Below are 25,300 nucleotides of genomic sequence, written 5' to 3' on the forward strand. Positions count from 1 at the left end.
CATGTGCTTTAGTTATGATATTACAGCTTGGAGATAATGAATTTGTTTAAAATGTGACGTTGCTTTCGTGATTATATTTTGCCACAATTTATGACGTTATAAGTGTAACGTAAAGTGACACCAGTACCGTGCGCTTAGTGATAATATAAAGCACAAATACAAAGTGATAATCGTTTTCATTATCTCTATTCATAGGTTCTGTTACACTCAGGTATATCAGAATATATCCCTTTTTCGACAGTAAAGATTGGAAGCACTGTATGCGCGCGAGATTGTTTGTCAAGATAAATAGTTTGAAGTTACGCGGGAATAACTTTTGGTTTACCCTGTAGCAGGGAGGTCTATGTCGCAAAGATAATTTTTAAAACTAATACGAATAAACGTTTTTCGATATCCATCTCATTATAAATCCATTGATTATATGTATGAACCCCCACCCAAATAATTCATAGCTTTTTATCGATGAAAATAATTTATCATGTTTACGACAACCGCTAGACGAAAACGAAAAACGTATAGCTGGCTTTCCAAAACGCTAAATTGGCCTAGGCCTAAATAGTAGAATATTGTGGTGCATTTTGCAGTGACAGTTTATCAGGAAAAGAAGTACTGGTAAGTAGAATTATCGCATGCAGCAAACCCCGGCCGTCCACAGGCATATTTTAAATAATCCCAGAAAGCCAGACACCATGAATCATTGAATGGCATGATAATGATTCGCGTGAAAATATGAAGTATTATGTGAATAGCATCGCCATGGTATTCCATATTATATAATATATCATAATAAGAAGCATCTGTGGCGCATGAAAAGCTATATGTTTGTGTATTTCTATTTTTACGTCATCTGTAGTCGCTTCGAAACAGCTACAGAGACATACAAAAACAAAAAGTACTCATCTGGTACTCGCGGGTCAATCACAGAGACTTTATTCTCAATCTATAGCCTATATATGAAGGAATATCGAAAGTTAGATATTTATATATAGATTGAGAACAAAATGGATAAGAAACCCCTGTAGGTCAATGTTGCAATGTTCAATGCTTTTTCTATTTCAATCAACACATCATTTTTCTAAACATCTCTTTTCAGTACAGGGTATTTTACCACAGAAAATAGAATTTCCCAATGTTTAATGATGTACATCTATTATTGATATAGGTTTAAATTATTCAGTTTCAGGTGAATGCAACTTTCAATTGCAATACTTCCTATAGAGATACGATGCATAAGTTGTTGATTTTTGTTGTTTTCTGCCATGCATACATATTTTTGATATTTTGGATAAAAATCAATTTTTCATATTTCACACATTAGAATTTGGATTCATTCTGATATATTTGGAAGCTTGTTTATATAATTTTGCTTAGTAACTGTAGAAATTTGCTCTCTGTGAAAAATTGGGACAGATCATCCTTATGTAAACCTCCAACTGACAGCTGAAGTTTTTCTGCATGCAATTTTGGTCTTCTATATTTTTGTATTTTATAAAAATTTATAAGCCTTAAAAGTAAAGTATAAAAAATTCCTATGAATTTTCCCTCTACAAATGTGTCAAGACATACCTTCAAACATCTATTAAAGCCGGTCTATACAAGACAGACCTTTAGACATCTATTAAAGCTGTTCTATCCAAAACATACTTTCAGACATCTTTTAAAACTGGTCTATACAAGACATACCTTTAAGGCATCTATTAAAGCTGATCTATACAATACAGACCTTTAGACATGTATTAAAGCTGGTCTATACAAGACATACCTTCAGATATCTATTAAAACTGGTCTATACAAGACATAGCTTCAGGCGTCTATTAAAGCTGGTCTATACAAGACAGACCTTCAGATATCTATTAAAGCTGATCTATACAAGACAGACCTTTAGACATCTATTAAAACTGGTCTATACAAGACAGACCTTCAGACATCTATTAAAGCTGATCTATGCAATACAGACCTTTAGACATGTATTAAAACTGGTCTATACAAGACATACCTTTAGACATCTATTAAAACTGGTCTATACAAGACATACTAGTGTTAAATCTAGGATCTAGAGAGGGCACACATATCATGTTTTCAAAAGGACACTTTTCATTGCGGCAAGACAATTTCGGGGACTTTCATTGTATCACACTATGATAGTAATAGAATAATCATTTAGCCTCTTTAAAAGTTAGTACCTGCTGCCTTGATTATAAACTTTTCAATTAACCTTGTGAAACAAATATTTTTAGAAAATTTATAGAGAAAAAAGGACATGGTGCAATTAAAAAGGGCATGTTGTGGCGCCATGCTAGTTTGCTTTAGATTTAACACTACATACTTTTAGACATGTATTAAAGCTGTCTATCCAAGACAGACCTTTAGACGTCTATTAAAGGTGGTCTATACAAGACATACCTTCAGACGTTTATAAAAGCTGGTCTGACTCAATCCAATTTTTCCTCCAGAGAGCTACAGTTCTGCTAAATTTAAGATCAGATTGTTTTGAAGTTTCAAAGAATTGATAGGAGGAGGGGTGTGTGTGTTTACAGATGAAGGGTGGGTGGAGAGATGTTTTTCGATCAGGAACATATTACTGGTTCATTTTATTGTATAAATTTTATGCATGCCATTGTCCAGTCACATCCTGTCGGAGTCACTGACTGTGGTAACACACACCAGTATAGCAATCTATGGTAGCCAGTCATCTGTTGTCAGTAAGCAGTTGAACAACTTCCTCAAAATTGATTTAGGCACAGGAAAAAATTGAACTCGCAATTTATGGTTCAGTTACGCTACACTTTATCCACTGATCTGCAATGATGTACAAACAAATTGATCAAAACAAATAATTTCATAAAACATTTAAATCTCCATCTTGCAATGCAGTGTCATAAAAAAATATAAATCTTGGTGTAATGAGCTACCTGGAAAAAAATCTGTTGACAACTTGTCTGTAGTGCTCAACTAGCAGTTATTCCATATCATACTGCAGACTATTCCCATGGTTAAGAAAATATTTCCTTGCTGTCATTTTGTTCTTCCCCAAAAGACAAAAGTCATTTATTTCAAAACTTCAATTGAGGGAGTTAAATGATATTTTATTTTGCTGTTGATTCCAATGAAAATATAGTCCCTGGTAATTCAAGTTTCCTAAAGCCCATTTTAGCGTGAAATGTCAGAACTGAAGCAGGAAAGAGTAAAGTGGATCCATGACACATGTTTTAGAATTTAAGGAAATACATGCTCATATGATGCTTGTGCTCTAACTAATCTGAATTATGACAAGAATACATCATTAAAGGTACATGCTCCAATTTTTATGCCCCCAAGATCGAAGGGGGGGGGGGGGGGGATATTGTTTTTGTCCTGTCTGTCATTCTGTAATTCTGTCTGAAACTTTAACCCTGCTAATAACTTTTGAACAGTAAGTGATAGAGCTTTGATATTTCACATGAGTATTCCTTATGACAAGACCTTTCCGTGGGTACCAACATTTTTGACCTTGGAGTTTGACCTACTTTTTGAAAACTTTAACCTTGCTAATAACTTTTGAACTGTAAGTGCTAGAGCTTTGATATTTCACATGAGTATTCCTTGTGACAAGACCTTTACGTGGGTACTAAACCTTTTGACCTTGACATTTGACCTACTTTTAAAAAAATTGACATTGGTCATAACTTCTAAATTGTAAATATTAGAGCTTTCATATTGAACATGAGTATTTCTTGTGACAAGATCTTTCTACTAGTACCAAGATATTTGTCCTTGTGACCTTGTCCATCTTCAGAATTGGCCATTATCGGGGCATTTGTGTTTCACAAACACATCTTGTTATGTTAGATTTTGATAAAGATATCAATACTATGGTATTTTATGAATGAATATACACTTAAAAAACTATGACCGTAGAGTCTAGAGATACAAAAATATTTTGACACTCTTTCTTTCTGAAACAAGCTGAGTGCTGACCATGTGACTGTCTTATTAGCATACTATGTGCTATTTCCCCCAGCAATTTTTGGATCTGTGCATATCTAACTACCTTTTAGTTTTGCATAATTTAACATAAGGAATTTAGTCTGATATGTCCTTACTTCTGTATCTAAAGTTGATCAAGTCGATGTCAAAATTTACCAACATCACTGTTTTCTTTCTGACCACGTGTGAAGAAGGCAAGCACAATGCATACATTATACAAATATAGCTAATTGAAGATGTCCAAGAGTTAAATTAATCAAGAATAGACTAAAAATTTCCACCTATTCCTTTGATTTGGAATGAAATCAAATAGTTTACATAGCACAGTCATTATATATCACCATTATAGATCATTAAACAGGTTAGTTTGGCAACAAGAAAATTATAATTATTAGTATGTATGTACCTAAGACTCAACAATGAACCCAAACCATGAACCTAGAGGTCATTTAGCCAAGATCAAGGTCACCAAGAAAAATGATGAAGTATTTATGAAGAACAAAATAAAATTTGTAAATAAATTATGTTAGAGATATTGATCATCACTGTTAATATTAAAGAAGGACAACTCCTGGTTTTCAGAGTTTCATTGAAATTTTATGCAATATCTGTACCATGCATATGACTGTGCAATATGTCTAATTCAAATTTTTTTGTTTTGTGATACACTCATGGATGTCAATATCTTTGGGCCTCTAATTCTTTTTATCAGTTTGATGGAAATGAAAAATTATCATAAGTTTTGCAGTACTTCCATTGAATTTTGTGTATGTGTGCATATGCATGTGCTGTGCATTTATGCGATACTCAGGTGACTGTCAAGGCCCATGGGACCCTAGTTTTTTTTTTTATCTTTGCACTTTAGTAATTGGTCAAAAATGATTTCCCATTTGGCAAGTATATGAATATGATTTTTCCAAAAATAAGGGGGAACTGATGGACCAAGATGTTCCTTAATAATGCTTGTTTACCATATGTATTTTAGTATACACAGTGCACTTGTCATGTTGTGAAACTAGGTTCAATTGTTTGAAATATTTATTTTGTCTGAGTTAATCACAGATAGCAAGATTTATATGAACAGAGAGCATTAATGATCAAAGAGTTTAAAAAGTCCTGTGTGTGGGTGTATAATTAGATGCATACTTCTTAGCCATAAAAACATAAAAAAACAGTGTCAAGGGTGAAATATACGCAAGATACAAATGAAGTCTCTGGTTGTGCTGATTTGGATGGAAGTATAGTGTAGATGACTCAGACACGCCAGTACCATATGATCAACAAAACACTGTGATGGATGATGCTCAATTGATTTTGTTTTCTGAATATTAACTGCTTCATTGAATTGGAACTTACAGGTAAAGACGTTGAAGGTAACAGTGGGCTGAACATAAAACTGTACTAGCTAGGCCATGTAAGATGACAGAAGTGATTGCACTGGAAATTAATGCTCCCTTAGGGCGGTGTCCATACGATGTAGTAAATATTGGGAGACAGTGTGTGTGAAATATCAGTGAATTAGGATTTTTTCAGGTGTAATTACTAATTGCATTTTGAGGTAAGCATCGTAGTAATTCAGTTCATTGATTTGTTGTGCAGGGGTATGTAATTGAGGTCTGCTAACTATGAATATGTATCACTTAAGATGTCAGTATGTGGTTTTGTTTTGCATTTTGGGAGATTGGCAGGCAGCTGTGATCAAAGGAGTTTCACATGAAAATATCCAATTGCTGTGTAATGTTTGAAACAGAGATGTTTTGCATTAAAAATTCCTGGTCTAACCTAGAAGTCATTGTACGCAGCAGATATTTTGTCATGCAAATCAATAAATGGATTTACACATACTGTACACTGCCACTGCATCTGATTGGTCTCAAGCAATTTAAAAAAAATCATCTTGATTTACAGAAGTAGTGGTGCAAAGAAGAGCTAAGTATATACTGTAAATGTGTAAGTATTGACTGAGTTTTGATCAGAATATGAAGAAATGGGGTATTTTGGGTAGACTGGCACTATATCTAAGAGTCTAAATGAAATATGAATGGAAAATGCATGCACATTGAACTCTCTCCTGTCAGCTTATGCTATTTATCATGAATCAATTGATTTAATGATGCTCAGCTAATATAGAGTTCAATATTGTACCGATTTGGCTGTGAGAACTTCTCTAGTAATTTCCAAATTTACCAATTTCAGTGCATCTACTCACTTCATTATCAGAGATCACTGATACTTGAATGACAGTATTGGCATAGCTAACCAGATTTACATTATCAAGTTCTGTGTTTGTGTCCATGGGATTTGGCTTTTATCATCACCTCTTGGTCCTGATTACACAGCAATTGATTTTCCTATATATATATATATTGAGTCTGTTGGTGTATCTTCTCCTCAGAAATTGAAGACTCAAGACGAATGGAATTGTCTGTCTACCAAATTTAGGAGGAAAAATTTGGACCAAGTGTCGTTTATTTTCAGCACTAGCTGATTTTTATAGGTTTTTCTGTGCACAATAAACAGTATTAATGGTATATAAAGAAGGCAAAGCTGTGAATGCTGGTGTTTTATTGAAGTATAAATATTATACTGGCATGATAAAATAGCTAATTTAGCTATCATGTTTGCAGAGAAATATGGCATCGGAACTAGAAAATTAGCTACACATCATACAGCACAGTATTTATACAGTACAAACTTTTGCTGAGTGGTTTTTCTGGTCCGCCATTCATTACATGGTCTGCAGTATTCATGGTGGTTATCTTGATTGCTTTCATTGCACTTCAATGTGAAATATGATTACAGTAAATGACTCTTAATGACTGAATGCAGTTAGTTGTGGAGACAGTTGTAATGAATGATTGTTTGAGGATAGTGTTCAAAGACAGGAAAATCAATTCTCTATGGAAATATCTCTGTGAAAACACTCAAATCTTCCGTTGGGTATACCTTATTTTAATGCAATATTAACTAGGGATAGCATATGAGACCGTTGAATTAATGAAGTGGTGTTAAATTCTTTCACTGGGCAAGATGCCTCCTGGGCAACATGGGGCTGTATCTTATTTCTGTTTTATTGTTGTGTCAAGAATTTTAAAAACTAAAGAACTTGGGATTGAACTTTTCAATATGAGAATTAACTGCAGATTTAGCACATAATGGATACCGCTATAAACGTGATAATGAAGATGGACATTAATATATGCAGCTATGTTTCTGAGTCCGTCAGCTGATCGAACTTGATTGATGGGGAAAACATCTATACTTTCAGTAGACGTGAAATAAGTTTGCCGAATCTTTGAATTCCATGTGGAAAGCAGGTTGTTGGACATGAAAATGTGACATTTATTAACTTTGTTTCTTGTTGTAGGCAAGTGATTTAAAAGATGTGTGGCTGTTGTTGCGGGAAGGTGAGTAATAACATTTTTGTTTATGAATTTATGAAGAATTTTTAAATAGTTCATCCTCCTTACCACGTACCACCAAGAATAGCTTAAAATGATACTTAGTATATAAGTAATAGCCTAAGGAATCTAGGAAGCAGTTTAGGGCGAGCAGGGTCTTGTGAGAGGCGTATATCCCTTATTACTTCCCTAAACCAGTTTTAACACCAGCACGACAAGTGTTTAAAAGTATGAAGCATAATACATAACTTTTATCATATACCACACCCCTTGTCAACCCAAGATTCCATAGTCAGCCGGGAGGATGAACTGAAGACTAATATTGGTTAAGGGTTGAGATAGGGTGTGATATGAAAAAGGGTGTGTCTTATTTTCTATGTTTTCATACTATGTATATATGATGACATATATTTTTTTGAAAGATTCTGAAATGAAATAGAATAAACAGAAACAAAAACTATCCCTAGGAATCCCTATAATTTTTCCATTATAGATTTCTAACCTGTAAGATATAGGAACTTCACATAAAGACACATAATATTTTAGACTATTTCAACTCAATTTAATTAAAACTGTTTTAATGAAACAGGTTTTTCAAAATGGAATCCCCCTGCCCACTGGGGTTTTGAAGGTGGCGTACTATGAACTTGGCCGTGTATCATGGATCTCCATGACCGAGCACAGTAATGCTGTTGTCGTATCGCTCTTATAACATACGCAGAAACACCTGTATTATGAAGTGTAAGATTATATAACAGAACTGCTAAATACATCAAAAAGATGATGCTTTTTATATACACTTAGTGCTAATATAGGATTCTACAAGATACTTTTGTTACTCAAGTGGTCATGTCTTGTGTGGAAATTGTGAAAACAAGATCTTCATTTGAAATCCGCTTTGTGTCTGCATGATAAATTGTTAATTGATTAGAAATCTAATCCTGTACAAAAAGCCTGGTGGTTGGTTCTACATCTTCTCTGGTAATTGGGAATTATTTGATCCTTGTTCCCGGTGGACCTGTGACAAGAACACTTTGTCTCATCAATATTTGATATTTGCACAACCTAAAAGCATCACAAGCCCGTAAAAAGCCAAACTGAAACAGTGCTTTCTATAGTACACTTAATTACCAGTTTCAGATGTCTCCTGCAAAACCCCAAAACACTAGATAATATGCATCTACTGGGCACCAATGAGTGGAACCAATCTTCGGTTTCCTTGGAAACAGAGACTGTAAAATTATCTAAGATTATAAAGTCTGTTAACAGTTGGGTTTTCAAACTTGTCTTGAAAATTTTATGACCATGATGGTATTACAGGAGTACTCTGAGCTCTGCCATTGTTAATGCGTTCTTGAAACGAAATGCTTTTATTTTTTAAAAAAGTCTTTTTTTTTTTGCAGGATTCTGCGGAAGATAAAGCAGATCTAACAAACCCAATTAAAAATCGAGGATGCACGGACATCATAGTTCTGATCGTCTTTGTTCTGTTCTGGGCAGGCATGGTTAGTAATCACAGAAAAATTAAGTTTGACGTTTTATTATGTAAAGATATTGAACATCATAGATTTCTTTCAAAATTCCCATTAGCCAAGTATAAGAGCAGTAACTTTTGAAGGCTCTGTAATAAAGATGTATTAAATATTCAAAAAATTCTTGTAGTTCTGATGAAACTTACAAAACATTCATGGTATGAATCATAGTGCTATGAATACAATGCACGAGAAATTGATGGTGATCATGATCTAATACAATAATAAATCAGAAAACATGAAGTTAGATATTTCATTTGAGAATAATAATTGAATGATATCATGAATATATTTGTGTATGGAGAGTAAACAGATTTCATTTAAATTTTATGTAAGGATAAATATCTAGGTTGTTTCTGATATGGGGGATTTATAAACAGTACATGGAAGCATGTGGTAATTTATGATACATTTATATTGATGATCTTATCGTTAGAGCCAGCCCAACTACATACATGATTCAGAATTTTTTCCCAGGGATGTTGGTTCCAACCCATGCAATTTTTTAAGGGTTCAATCAATCGAAACTAGAGCCTAACATTTAGTATTTTACATGTACAACTGAAAGTGCATAAAAAAGGCAATTTATCTTTATTTCTATCAAGCTCAGGTTGGTGGGTTTGACCCCTCCCCCCCTATACGTGTGCCTGACATTACCTCTATCAATGGAATTAAGAGATATATTTAAATTAAAAGATTGGAAAGATTCTGTAGAGTAATGATACAAACGACCTTGATATTTACTCCCTGTATTTATATTTTGTAAAATAAAGATTTTAATTTTTTTATGCTCTGAATAACTTTCCAACAAAGCAAGCCTCTTTGTGACATGAGTCTAAGTTCCTTAACTAGCAAAGGATTATTATTGATGAAATCGAAATTACAATGGTGAATGTAAATATTGTCATATAAATAATCATTTAAATTTTGTAAATTCATTCCAGAAATTGCAGAGGAAGAGGACATAATGTATGCATGTGTACAAATGGCTATGCATAAGAACAACACAGTTTTAAAATTTGTATGATAACTAGACCTCTCATGTGATTTTCTTATAGATTTACATTGCTGCCTTCTCTATCACACATGGAGATGCCTGGAGACTGGTTTACGGACACGACAGCTTTGGTAACACTTGTGATGAGGACAACAGAGGAAGGAAGATTGAGAATGTGAGCTTCTCTGGCATGAACATGGAGGGCAGAGGGTATGTCAGAGGTCATTCGTGGCCAGGAAAATACATGTTTATAAATATAAATATAAAATCTTAATTTTCATGGGGATTATATTTTTGCTGATTTCGTGGTTGGAAATTTAAACCTCGATAAATAGAGGAAAATCGGCTACTCATGATAATTACAGCTGTGATGAGATTTTAAGAAAATATTTAACTTATATTATTCTTTTGAGTGCTGGTACCCTTTAACAACAAAATGCCATTTTTTTTCCAAAACACAAAAGTTTTCACTTTATAAAAATAAGTAAATTTACAGTAATTTAGGTGGTGTGTAGTTCCATGAAGAGTTTGGATGCCTTTCAGAATTCAATGGATTAGCTATGAAAGGTTGTTCGAACACTTAATTGATGTTCTGAAATCAAATGTATACCATTTGACTTATGTGCATAGATTAATACCAATTTATATTTTCCATTTTAACATTCATCCTATGAAAGATTCAGGGTTTTTTTTCTACGAAATTTAGAAAGGTATTTAAAATTCTTTAAACGATTTTGTAAACTGAACCAAGACCATATAACACTGAAAGTTACCAGATTATTAATAGCATGTAAAAGTGTATATATTGCAGAGCAACATTGTGAACTAGTCTGTGGACTGAATCGCGTTTACCCTGTTGAAGTAATGGCTATTATCATTTTTTCTATTGGTAGATTTGTATTTATCCTGAACATCTTAGACCCTTTGAACTCCATGAAGTTGTGTGTGAACAAGTGTCCTGGTCGAGACTTGAACACCACGTCAGATCTTGCCATTTTTGCGGTGACTGATGGGTCTTCTCTCTGTAGATATGATTACAATTATACTGAGTACTCCGATTACCTTGTCAAGAAAGGGTTTTGTCCAGGAAAAGTGTTCGCAAGGTATGTTTATCATCATACATTAATCAGAGGGTTAATGGATACATTTTTATATTCTTGATATCCCTTGTATGGAAGTTTAAATTGAATGCATTTTTCATAAAGTCTTTGCCATGTAAAATGATAAATAATCAGTTCATTTGTATTATTTGTTTGATTAATACTTATATACATATAAATAGTATAGAATATGATATCGTGATGTGATAAATGTAGAAATATTTATACATTAATTTTCTATCATTACTTACAATTATTTAATCTACAATTTTAAAAATGTAATGTATTCATTTTGAGACTTGAAATGTGACATTTTCGTTCAAGATTCATGTTAGAAACTTTTATTTATTTCTTTGACTGCAAAATGCATTCTGTTTGTAAGGCCAAAAAAAAATAAATGTGAATCTATAGTTTCTCAGGTGCTGTGATAGCTTTCAAATCTTAATAGTAACACTATAAAGAGTAACACTTGTTTATAAAAGATTGTGCATGAAATAATCATTTTACCAAAAACATGTTTTTTATTTCGTGAAACACTTCAGATTCTGTATTAAATGGTTTTCTCTTTCTACCAAAGTGTACCAAAAAATTAATATTCAATTGGTAATTCCATGTTTTTGTGAAAAAGGAACGTAACTTATGCTACACCTTAAAAAAAAACCGGCCTGCCTCATTAATTGTTGAAATATTTGGCCTGAGAAATTGAAGATTAATTTTATTTTGGCCTAAGACTGCTCTCTTGTTTGGCGATTAATGCAGTATGGGTATTAATAGTATCTACAGCAACACTTATGAAAAAAAAAATTTGATTTTTAATACTAAGTCCAAATGGGTTTTGCATTGCAGTGAATCATTGCTCAACTATTGCGTTCCATCATCACTCAAGCGACTGGGATTCGACTCGCTCAACACACTCATGGTTTTCTTTAACCAGTTTGATAGTTTTCATAAAGTATTATCTGATGTCATAAAATCGTGGCGAGAGATGATTATCCTTTGTTTCGTAGCTCTAGGTATTATTAGACTGTGTGTTAATCATGATTTTGTGTAGATAATGCATTGGTGGATCTAGGAATTCTAAGAAAGGAAGTGGTGATGTAGAAAGTGTTTATATTAAACAGAAATACAAAATATAGAATCCTGAATCTGCCAATGAATTGAAGGGAGTGCTATTGATTCAAACTTAAGTTAGGCTGTCAGTCCACCAGTTTATGTTTAATAACACTCCAGTTTTTATTTTAGCAGTATTAGTAACTTGAATGATGAATTGTTCCCAGACACTAATGACACAGTTTTATTTGTGGCCTTTCTTGTGATGAATTGATAATGCACCTTTCACTAACTTGTGTTTATTTATGAATTTTCTGTTGTCATTGACATGAATAATGTAACTTTTTTCAGTGAACCGCTTCTGAATAGGTGTGTGCCAAAGCAGATTTTTAGCACTGCGGATGCTATTTTTTCCAAATTCTTTGACTTCCTAAATTCAAGTGACATATTCCACAAAGTTTTGCACGATTTAATGACGGGCTGGCGAGAAATGCTTATCCTGTGTTTTGTCGCGTTAGGTAAATGATAGCCATTTTGTAGTTATTTTGGGACATGCATTTATCTACATGTAGTATCCACATGTTACATTTACGATATATTTGTAACTCTCTTATTTGACTAACATGGATATGCCAAACACATAGTTATGTCCCTTTGCTATTTTGGTGAATGGTATTAATATCGTTTGCATCCCATTGCTGCACATTGTACATTTATCTGTAAGGAATGGTTAGTTCAAAATATGTTATTTTCATCCTGAGAAATAAAAATCATGTTGTTACTTTCATATTGCAATGACTTGGAGGGGAAAATATTTAAAGTTCAAATTGTAGAATTAGTTGTAAAAAGAAATTATTTTAAATATTTCAGACGATGGATTTTAATTTCCATTGTTCTATCACAGACATTACGGTAGACTTAGATAGAGGAAGTAGACATGGATTCTGAAAATGATCTATTTATGGTTATTTGCATGCTAAATACAGCATTGGTTTTGAGGGTGAAAGTGGTTCGCATGTCAGACTCCAGTTTTATTCTGTTGATATAGAAATTATGACCAGATTCAATATTTGTGGGGCAGTCAGATATGATTTTGTGTTAAATGGATTGAACTGAGAACAAAGGTATATTGCATGTTACACATCATTGTCAACCACTCACATAACATACCCTGATATTATCAATTGTGTTAACAGCATGAGAATATATCCTCATTTCACCGCCGCACATAGCAGAATGTCTATAATGCTGATGTAGACTCCATGTACTCTAGTAAATTGATCTATTTATCAGTAAAGCCTAAGGTCTTATTTCAAAAGGAAGAAGAAATCAATAAGCACAGAAACTGAGATGTTAATCTATATAAATGCAACTGTCAATCTACTACAGTTATGTTTTACTGGGTGTGGTGATTAATCTGTGAAATCTGTCAGGCAGAATGATGAAAATGCTGATTTCTGTGTATTAATGAACTCAAATGTTAAATATGTAAATGGATGAAGAATCTCAAATATCTATATTGACATTTTAAAGGATATAACTATTGTAATATATTAACAAGACAGCTCTTCTATCTGTGACTGTGTAATGTCTGCACTCCTTCGTCCATTTCATTGTAAGTCTGGTCATTGTAGGGTTTGGAGCGTTAATGGTTCTCCTCATCAGATTCCTTGCATCTTTTATCGTCTGGTTCATCATTGTCATTGCAATAATTGGAAGTTTAGGTAAGTGAATTATTACTGATATACAGAGCAGGAAAGTTAAAACTACTGGGGAATCAGTAGAATTCGTGGTGACTCAATTTTCCTGGAATTCGTGGGTACCCCTCACCCACGAATTTACATCCTCAATAAAGACATTTCAGAGTTATCTTTCTTACAAATGTATAAATCCACGAAATTACGTCCCCACGAACCCGTAAAAATTCAGCAATCCACGAAAATTGGCCCCCATGAATTTAAATGATTCTACAGTAATTAATTTCTCTGTATGTTTGTTATTGATATTATTTTGTGTTATGTGTTAAATGTAATGTTGTATGTCATATATAATGTTGTGTGTTACATGTAGTATTGTGTGTTACATGTAGTATTATGTGTTACATAATGTGTGTGTTATTTTCAGTGTTATGCATTACATGATGTAATGTGGTACTGATAATCTTGTGTGTTATGTATGATCTTGTGATATATATAATATTGTGTGTCACATGTGATGCTGTGTGATATATATAATATTGTGTGTCACATGTGATGCTGTGTGATATATTTAATATTGTGTGTCACATGTGATGCTGTGTGATATATTTAATATTGTGTGTCACATGTGATGCTGTGTGATATATATAATATTGTGTGTCACATGTGATGCTGTGTGATATATTTAATATTGTGTGTCACATGTGATGCTGTGTGATATATTTAATATTGTGTGTCACATGTGATGCTGTGTGATATATACAATATTGTGTGTCACATGCGAATGCTAGGTGATATATATAATCTTGTGTCACATGTGATGTGTGTTACATATTGTGTGTGAATAAATCACTATTTCAACGAGTTGGATAGAGCAAATATCAAACCACGCAATATAGATGTTCTGTTTATTTCATTTGCTCTTTCTATCACTTTAGTTTTGAGATGATCCCCAATACAACAAAACAACCAATTCAAATCATTCCTGAAGTGTCATTACTGACAGCCATGCTTGTTTGTGTTCCTACGCGAGAGAAAAAAATAGTGCGATAAATATTATACACTTACATCGTAAATGTTCAAATTCATTACATCAAGAATGGCTCCAGAGATGAGAGATGTGGCTTGTCGAATACTTTCCAGCTACTGCAGCTGGTCAAGTTGCTGGGCGGTCAATGTTTGGTCGGCCGTGCCTGAATGGTTCCTTGTTGACAATAATTGTCGACATCTCTCTTTGTTTACTTTTCTTATCGAATTTCAGAGTATTTGTTTATGGTGTTAACATTTCCATGAAATGTGACTTGCATTATGTCATTAAGCGCAATGCTATTCTCTTGCAATTTTTGTACTCAATATTTTCTGGTACTTTGTTTTAAATAGTTAGGCCTAGGCCTGAATAGTACCGCTTTTCAGATTCAGATATTTGATCATTTTTCTGATGAGATTTTGTTAAATAAACCAATAAACAAATTAGTTAGTATATTGTTTATACTATAAATTTGTTAAATATTGTTGAAAAGATTTTTTTAAAAAGTCATTTAATGATATTTTTTGTGTATCCTATTGTTAAACAGGAAAGCAAACTAGGGAATATTGAAGCGGGGATGAGCTCCCTGCAATCCGGATCCCACACTGTAATGTGTATGGTGAAAACAAAAGTAGGGATTCCCCCCCACCCCCCACCCCCTGTAGTGGACTCGAGCCTTCAGCACTCGTAAAAGTTGCCTCCTACTTACTCCTACTTTTAAACTTATTGAGGACCCTGAATGATGTGTGTTACTTGTATATTTGTGTATTATATGTAATGTTTTGTATAACGTGTTTTGTTGGGTATTACAGCTGGCACAGTTGGGTTGTGGTGGACTTACATGGATAAGAAGAGGTTTATAGATGACAAAGAAGAAGACAATATTCCTCTTTTGAATGTGGACATTGATAGTGAACAGGCCTTCCTAATCTATTCAATCATTGCCACAGTCCTTACAGTATGTATATTAGAAAGTGTGTGTCTTGCAGTTGTTTTGTCCATACCATGGGGTTGAACCAATGTGCTGAGGATAATTACAGAAGTATCAGACTTACACTTGATTTTGAGGATAATTACAGAAGTGTCAGACTTACACTTGATTTTGAGGATAATTACAGAAGTGTCAGACTTACACTTGATTTTGAGGATAATTACAGAAGTGTCAGACTTACACTTGATTTTGAGGATAATTACAGAAGTGTCAGACTTACACTTGATTTTGAGGATAATTACAGAAGTGTCAGACTTACACTTGATTTTAAGGATAATTACAGAAGTGTCAGACTTACACTTGATTTTAAGGATAATTACAGAAGTGTCAGACTTACACTTGATTTTGATCTCCCCAGGTGATTCTACTGTTGGTGATCCTGGTGATGAGGAAGAGAATTAGCTTGACAGTCACTCTGTTCCACGAAGCAGGGAAATGTCTGGCAGATGTCCCCATTCTCCTTCTCCAGCCTCTCTGGACCTTCGTCATCCTCGTCTTCTTCTTCGTCTACTGGATCATCATTCTGGCTTTCCTTGCCACTGCTGGTAAATTTTTCGTTTAGTCTCCATTACATGGATACTGTTCAATCAAGGGGATTGACAAAACGAAAAAGGAAAATATATTCATCCTCATCACTGTATACTATCAGACCTACCCTATCTAAGACTTGATGAAAGCTTAAAGGGAAAGTCATCATAGGATTTGACTCTATTATGTACAGGTACACCTGTGTCTGTCTAGGAATCCTGGGTGTTTTACCTTTTATTGTGAATAATGTTTGTGGTTTGGCCAAATATACAATGTGATAGTCAAAATCTCAATAAATGAGTGCTCCAGGTAAAAAAAAAAATCTCAATCATAAAGCAAGTTGATAGGACACCAAGAGTCTGGCACAGTTACTACAAACGAGGACAACACTATGAGGAACCATAGATTTACCATTGTTAAATTTTGGCTTTTACATTACAGAGATAGCATCCGTGGATAAGACCACTGGTTTTGTGAAGTACACGGAACACGAGAGAGTCTCGTACCTGTGGTGGTATCATCTGATTGGTCTGATTTGGACTAGTGAGTTCATCATTGCCTGCCAGCAGTTGGTTGTGTCTGGAACAGTTGCTACTTGGTACTTTACAAGGTAAGAATTAACAGATGATACATACTCATTAATAGAGAATGATGCACACCTATTTCCATATCATACCCCATATCAACCTGAGATCATAATATCGATCAGCACAAAGGCCTAAGCCTCAAGAAGGATAATATTGAACAAGGGTTGATATGAGATGTCATATAGAAAAGGATGTTGTATTATGTATATTTATTTTTCTTATTTCACATATAATACCCCCCCCCCCCCCCTCCCCTCATCCACCTATGTTCTGGAAGGAGTGTATTGTGGGTCTTTGATGCATGGATAGATGCCTGGCTTTAACCATATATTCATAATTTTGGCCTACAAAACTGCTGAATTGGATCTTGAAGCAGAATTACAAACTTCTGATAATGAAAATTATTCTAACAGCTTAATGGAAACACTGCTAGGACAAACTTTCTATCTACCAACAACAACAGGAAATATCTATTCATGAAATTTATGGAATTTCAAATTGACTCTTGAAGTTATAATCATATACATGTAGCTAGATAAAGAACTATGATTTTATATCAAACTCTGAACATTATTCAGTCGGCATTTCACATCTCGTGTTTTCCACATTTTGATGTCATGATTGATATCCATAATTTGTTAATATTTCTGTAAGAATGACCACACCTGAAGGTCGAAACTGAACAACAAACAAAAGCTAATTTCCATTGATATCTATGAACAATGAGGATGCTTATTTCAGTCCAGAACTTTAGCTTTGGAATTGGTTAATCTCTTTATGTAGAAATATATTTTCTTTTGACATGTGACCAAATCAATGTAGACAGTGAAAGTCTAACAATAAAGGGAAGTTATACAACAATGTAGTTATTAATTTGCTAAAACATTTATACTTTCAGGGAGAAGAAGTCATTGTCATGTACCATTTGCAAGTCCACCAAGCTTTTGATTTTCCACCATCTTGGATCTGTAGCGTTTGGGGCTTTTGTCATCACCATGGTTAAACTTCCTCGCTGGATACTCATGTACATGCAGAAAAAGTAAGTACTGCTGTAGACACAATGCAAACATTGACTCACATCAATAAAAGGAGTCTTGGAACATGCCAACTTAGTGAGATTTTTTTCCTTAATGTTCAGTGTGGGGTTTTTTTCAGGATGAAGGGGTCTCAGAACACCTGCGCTCAGTACACCTTGAAGTGTTGTATTTGTTGTTTGTGGTGTTTGGAAAAGTGCTTGAAATATCTTAACCAGAATGCCTACACTGTGGTGGGTAAGTGAGATGATTTTAATGACATATGCAGTATGTATAAATGTATTCTTGCAATTGTGTAAGCATATTCAAATTTAAATTTTAGAGCAATCTGAGCTGATGCCCAATTTGGCATAATCATGAATAAGCATTTCTATGATGTGCAGTAATCAATAATTAGAAAATGTTTTATTATACCCCCCGCAAACGAAGTTTGGGGGGTATACTGGAATCACTTTGTCCGTCTGTCCGTCCGTTTGTCCGTAGACGCAATTTGTCCGAAGTTTATTTCTAATACCGCTGGACATATTTCATTCAAACTTTATGCACATCTTCTATATATTATGTAGTTGTGCATCTCCTATTTTCATTGAAATATTTTAACAGTTATAGAAGTTACGCACATTTTCTTTTCATTTTGGGGGTTGCGCACTTTGTCCAGAGTTTAATTCTAATACCGTTGAACAGATTTGATTCAAACTTTATTCTCATCTTATATATATAATGTAGTTGTGCATCTTCTATTTTCATTGAAATATTTTAACAGTTATGGAAGTTACGGACATTTTCGGGTTTGGCATCCACACACTGTATCTGCAATCTTGTGACTTCTCGGTAAAACATAAAGTGGCTCATGTGTGTTGAATACTTATTTGTCAGATAGTATTTATAATCTCAACTATCCCTGGCAATGGGATTCATAGTAAACTGCCTTTATTGCAGCTACTTAGAGTTGTTATACCAGTGGAAAAGATTAGAATAATACCAATACTTGAGCTAATGACATTTATTTACCGACAAAATCAATGACAAAGTAAAGTTAGCATAACATAATGATCTTTAACAAAGTGAATATAAACTAAAGACTAGAAGAGTTGACCAGGGATTTGCAATCATACAGCCTAAAATGTGCCAAATAGTATTCATTGTTTATATTAAGCATATTTTTAATATTTCATGTACTGCTGTACTGTAGAATATACACTTCTGCATTCACATTGATTGCCCTGTAGATAATGTGAAAATATCCAATGTGCTTGCATTAAATATTTCCCATCATCTTGTATGCCCCGCGGGGGGTATTAGTCCCATTAGGACAGTTCTAGTTTCAGCATAATCTTAAATCAGCAATTTTGCCTCAGCACCTTGCTCAAATACAATATAAGTCCACATACAATGAAATTCTGTACTAAAAGAGTAATTAAGTTGGCAGCTAAACTATTCATGAGTTAGAAGTGTCAGATTTTGTATTTAACCAAATGCATGATCTTTTTCAGCAATACAAGGTTCAAATTTCTGTTCCTCTGCTAAAAAGGTAAAATACCACTGTACAATAATTGTCATTAATGATGAAAAATAAGGGTGTTTTTAATAACATATATGAATATCTTTCTTGGAGGTTTTCAATGTTAATGAACAGTAAAAAATTTCATGAATATTTCTTGACATTTCAGGCCTTTATGACCTTAGTGAGTAATGCTTTACGTGTGGCTGCCATCAACAGCGTGGGAGACTTTGTGTTGTTTCTAGGAAAAATTGGTGTTACAGCAGCAACTGCTGCTGTGGGCATCTTCTGGTTCAAGGTCAGCCTCATTTTAAATCATTTGCATCAATTCCATTAGTGGATTCTAAATTGTTTTTGATCTACAGGGAGAGTTAGATACAGTAATGTCAAATTTGAATAAAACTATTTGTGTCTAATGACTTTTCTTTTTTAATGGCAGACTAAGGAAGAATTGAACTACTATGCTATTCCAGTTTTGCTTGTGTGTGTCTTTGCTTACTTCATTGCTCACTGTTTCCTATCGACATATGAGGTAAGACAGGAGAAAATATTTTTGTAGTCTTCTTTAAGTATGCTGTATATGATGAAAAAAAAGTCACCTGCATAGCATATAAACACATTAATTCATAGAGATTAATGTGTTCGTCGTTTGTGTGAACATTCATAGAGATGAATGTGTTTGTCATTTGTGTGAACATTCATAGAGATGAATGTGTTCGTCATTTGTGTGAACATTCATAGAGATGAATGTGTTAGTCATTTGTGTGAACATTCATAGAGATGAATGTGTTTGTCATTTGTGTGAACATTCATAGAGATGAATGTGTTCGTCATTTGTGTGAACATTCATAGAGATGAATGTGTTAGTCATTTGTGTGAACATTCATAGAGATGAATGTGTTTGTCATTTGTGTGAACATTCATAGAGATGAATGTGTTAGTCATTTGTGTGAACATTCATAGAGATGAATGTGTTCGTCATTTGTGTGAACATTCAGAGATTAATGTGTTCATCATTTGTGTGAACATTCGTCTGTCAAGCTGCCTGTGTATCACAACCAAAACTTTGTAACTCAAAATGTATTCCTTGAGTAAAGTGTCAATAAAGATATAGCATGATTGATAATGCTCTTGTAGGTTACAAACATGTTTCTTGGAACAATTTAGTGTAATTTATAAAACCTTGCACTGAATGTTGTTCTGTTCTGGAACACGTTAGTGTAATTTATAAGATGTCGGACTGAATGTTGTTGTGTTCTGTAGATGGTGATCGATGCTCTCCTGTTGTGTTTCTGCCACGATACTGATATTAACGATGGCTCCCCAGAGAGACGATACTATGCCAGTGTGTCCCTACAGGTACTGCAGCTGTTTTTGTTTATATCAGACTTGTAGGTACTGCAATATCAGACTTGTAGGTACACTTGTAGGTACTGCAATATCAGACTTGTAGGTACTGCAGTATCAGACTTGTAGGTACTGCAATATCAGACTTGTAGGTACTGCAATATCAGACTTGTAGGTACTGCAGTATCAGACTTGTAGGTACTGCAATATCAGACTTGTAGGTACTGCAGTATCAGACTTGTAGGTACTGCAGTATCAGACTTGTAGGTACTGCAATATCAGACTTGTAGGTACTGCAGTATCAGACTTGTAGGTACTGCAATATCAGACTTGTAGGTACTGCAGTATCAGACTTGTAGGTACTGCAATATCAGATTTGTAGGTACTGCAGTATCAGACTTGTAGGTACTGCAATATCAGATTTGTAGGTACTGCAGTATCAGACTTGTAGGTACTGCAGTATCAGACTTGTAGGTACTGCAGTATCAGACTTGTAGGTACTGCAATATCAGACTTGTAGGTACTGCAATATCAGACTTGTAGGTACTGCAGTATCAGACTTGTAGGTACTGCAATATCAGACTTGTAGGTACTGCAATATCAGACTTGTAGGTACTGCAGTATCAGACTTGTAGGTACTGCAATATCAGACTTGTAGGTACTGCAATATCAGACTTGTAGGTACTGCAATATCAGACTTGTAGGTACTGCAAGTCTGTTCAAGGACTGTGAATATTTTAGAATGATGTTACATGTACATGGGGAAAGAATTTTTAGGTCACCAGAGTCACTCAAGTGACCTATTGCTATATGTGTTAGTCCGTTGTCGTGTGTCAGTAATGACTGACACACGACATAAACTTTTGAACATTTTTTTAACATTTTCAGCTTCTTCTCTGAAACAGCTAAACCATTTACAACCAGTTTTGGTATATAACATCTATGGGTCAAGGGGAACACAATTTCTGAATTTCATGGACTCTGCCTCCCTGGGGCCGGAGGGTTATGCCCAAAACCTTAAGAATTAATGAAATCTTTAAAATCATCTTCTTTACCCCTGGACATCAATCAGTTGATAAGCAATGAGCCCTTTACCAAAACTGAAATTCTTGATCCCTGGGTTCAGGATTCAAGCCACAGAATGGGTCATATATTGAACTTTAAAAAATCTTCTTTACTTCTGGACATCAAGGAGGCAAAATGTTTGCTTTATTATAAAGGACATTGAGCCCTCTATCAAAATTGTGAAAACCATGACCTCACGATGGGGCTAGATTGGTCATACACATCATGTATTGAAAATGCAATAGAAAATCTTCTTTACTGCTGGACATCAAGCAGACAAACTGTTTGTATGATTATAATAAGAAATGTGACCCCAGGGTTCAGAATTTAGGTCCTAGGGTGGGGATCAGTGACTCATATGTTGAAAATGCAATATATTCTAGAAAGTCTTTACTCCTGGACATCAAGCAGACAAACTGTTTGCATGATTATAATGAGCAATGAGGTCTTCTTTGAAAACTAAAAATTCATTTGCCACTTTAGAACTGAAAGAGAAAATCATATTTTGCTGTGATAAAACTTGGCATGCTCTCCTATAAACGAATTGTGTACAATGGTTATACCAATATATCTATCATCTAGCACAAAGTATAATGATTGATATAATAAGCACACAGGTAAATCAATGATTTCAAAATTACAAAACAGTACATATCCAGGTGACTGTTAAGACCTGTGGGCCTTTTGTTAGTTTCTGCATTACAAAATCTTCAGATTATATTCACTGGTAGAGTACTGTTGAAATTAACTTGTAACTTATTGTGTTAGTAGTTGACCTCGTGTAATTTTATATTTCCATGCAGAAATACATAGAGGACGGCAGTAATAAGATAAGTGCAATCTCCAAAGGCGAAGACCCTGGAGAGGGGGAGGCAGCAAGGCTATAAATAGTGCAGGGTGAGACGTGTGAGTAAGGCACGTGGATAAAGACACAGTGATCTTAACAGAGACTGCGTGAAGCAATACAGACATTAAAGTAGGATTTATTTTTGAAGTGGAGGAGTAGTGGGACAGATTTAAGTTTGTAAATGTTTAAAAGTTGAATTATACTGAACTGATATGAGTTTTCTAACTCAATATTTTGCTAATTTTGGAGAAAGACAAACATTCGATGGTCGTATTGCAGTTTGTGTTAATGACATGCCTGTTATGAATCTATAAGAGCAATTACTTTCACTGATTGTAAATTGTTTTACATATATAAATGAATTCAAATACATGAAGAACATTATATATTAAATGCTTTATCTTCAGAGGGAAGCATCTAAACGTACAAGTGTATGTGAAATATTTTAGATAACAAATATACAGGTTCTCACTCAATTTCATAATTTGAACTCCTAAATTATGAATGGTGCCTTCAGAATTGGAATTCATAATCTGAGAATGATTTGCTGTGTAAGAAAAGCTGAGTACAAGGTTGTCTTTCAATAGTGACTTTGTTGGTGCATTGATGATGTTCATCTTTATTTTCCGTATTTTTGTGAAATATAGGCTACAGTTCTGTATTTTTTATTTTGATATCATAGCTATATACATGTATTTTGCGGATGCCATTCAGTGTAATGTTTATATGAAAGATTGAAAGTTTTCTATTTTGATTTCTTTTTATATGATTGTAAATTATATTAAAGATATTTACATGCTGTTTATTTTTTTTCTTTCAAATATGTAGAAACATACCTCATATTAGTATTTATTTTTCATAGAAAAATATTAAATTTAACCTTGGGAGATCAAGCTCATTGTTTTGGGTCTGTTTTGTCAATTAACAACTTTAACCTGGGTTGTTCACCTTGGAACTATACAAGATACAGTCTTACATATTTAGCAAACTGAAATGTCAAGGTCTAGCTGTGTGACTGCTAAAGGTCAAGGTCAAATTTGCCACAATTGAAGTTGGTCTTGTTTGGGGGCATAGTATTTCACATATTTAATACGGAAGAACAATTTCCCCAATTATTCACATCCACAACAATTTAGAGTACATTTTTGAATCTCACATGGAAGGCATTTTGAATATATATGAACAAATTATATAAGTTTTAGTTTTGTACAAAGAATTTTAAAGCTTTCCTGTGATGTAAGATATGGGTTTCTGTAATGATTAGATTAGGTAATATTTTATGTACATCTATATCTGATAGTATCACTGTAGGTATCAAAAACCTGACACACTTCAATCCAAAAGTCAAACACTTTTCACTAGCACAGATGTATGAATAAAACTGGTTTATAGAAGAATAAATGCAAAAATATGAAAATTCCATTTGTTTATGAAAAGTATATCGAATGTTAGATTCGAAATTTTAGACTTTTGTCTATTCTCAATTCATGATCTTGTGGCCAGAGAAAATGTACAACTCTATAATTGTCTTCACTACTTCATGTTAAAAAATTGATGTCTATATCAACTATGTTTCTTTAAATTGATGTAATGAACATTCAACAGGCAACTCTATGACCCTCTTTTTGTGTCGCCTGCAAATCACAGCTATGCTTGGGGATTACCTGTCTGTCACACTCAGAAATTTTTAACTTAAGGACGTTGGTATTTGGCATGTGTATTTTTTGCAGGAGGGTCATTTAATTTATACCACGATTAATGTTGCAATTTTCAGTTACCATTGTTCTTTTGAATACTCTAGTTTCACATATTGTATATTGGAGTGAATGGTGAAAAACTTTGCTGTCTGAGTTAGTATAATTTCTGCCCAGTACTTAACCCCCCCCCCCCCCTCCCCCAGTATTTACAGATTCTCTTTTGGCTGCATGTCACTTCTCAAAAGGAGTATATTTTCATTGTCACATTTCCCCCATACCTGTCAACACACATTTGACATGTTTCTGCACCATTGAATGCATTACAATGTTCATTGTACATCTTTGCGCCATAATGATAGATGTGCAATATGTTGATGTGTTAATATCACACGTTTATTTACATTTTTTTTTGCATTTGATATCTAGACACTTGATATACATATATATCTTTCTATATCCTTTAATGTATTGGTAGATTTTAATTTCACTGAAGGCAATATATTCAGTGCAGTAAAACTGTTGTAGAAAGTTTGATTTTACTGTATGCAACTTTGTATTCTGGATGGAATTTTAAAACTGCATAATTCCATATTATTTCATAGTAACCTAGGTGTTGATTGTCTTTTGAGAGACTGTTAAGTTTATCAAGATTTGTATACAATGTATTTTTATTTTAGCAATGCAAAAATAAAATGCTTAAAGATATCGTTTTGATTCTTGAGTCCTTGCTTATTTATAGGTCACAGTAGCGGAGTGGTAACGGTGCTCACTGCACGACCTCGAGGCAGGGGTTCAGTTCTCAGTCCAGGCACTGTGTCAAACCTAAGATGTGTAACATATATAGCGATTGTTTCATCACCAAGCACCTGGCATTAGAAGCAAAAATTAAGGGTGTTGCGTATATGACCTTGAAAACGGAGATCACATTAGGCA

The 25,300-nt window shown here is 34.0% G+C and overlaps 1 protein-coding gene across 7 annotated transcripts; it reads left to right on the plus strand.

Annotated features, from left to right (window-relative positions):
* Positions 1 to 484: 484 nt before the first annotated feature.
* On the plus strand, positions 485 to 25,074 carry LOC125668433 (choline transporter-like protein 1). 7 transcript variants are annotated; one of them, XM_056162058.1, is made up of 18 exons: positions 5,357 to 5,524; positions 5,875 to 5,916; positions 7,334 to 7,373; positions 8,771 to 8,872; positions 9,958 to 10,106; positions 10,790 to 10,999; positions 12,398 to 12,564; positions 13,681 to 13,770; positions 15,583 to 15,728; positions 16,120 to 16,306; positions 16,731 to 16,899; positions 17,775 to 17,915; positions 18,032 to 18,147; positions 19,404 to 19,441; positions 19,581 to 19,709; positions 19,851 to 19,943; positions 20,675 to 20,770; positions 22,627 to 25,074. In XM_056162058.1, the coding sequence occupies exons 3-18, from the start codon at positions 7,350 to 7,352 to the stop codon at positions 22,708 to 22,710; spliced, it is 1,941 nt and encodes a 646-aa protein (XP_056018033.1). In that variant the 5' UTR covers positions 5,357 to 5,524; positions 5,875 to 5,916; positions 7,334 to 7,349; the 3' UTR covers positions 22,711 to 25,074. The 7 variants fall into 7 exon arrangements, with proteins under 7 accessions (XP_048758552.1, XP_048758555.1, XP_056018034.1 ...); XM_048902595.2 differs by lacking the exons at positions 5,357 to 5,524; positions 5,875 to 5,916 and adding an exon at positions 485 to 612; XM_048902598.2 differs by lacking the exons at positions 5,357 to 5,524; positions 5,875 to 5,916; positions 12,398 to 12,564 and adding exons at positions 493 to 612; positions 11,843 to 12,009.
* The last annotated feature ends 226 nt before the right edge of the window (positions 25,075 to 25,300 follow it).

The sequence above is a fragment of the Ostrea edulis genome, chromosome 4, assembly GCF_947568905.1.
Source record: "Ostrea edulis chromosome 4, xbOstEdul1.1, whole genome shotgun sequence".
Classification (NCBI taxonomy): domain Eukaryota; kingdom Metazoa; phylum Mollusca; class Bivalvia; order Ostreida; family Ostreidae; genus Ostrea; species Ostrea edulis.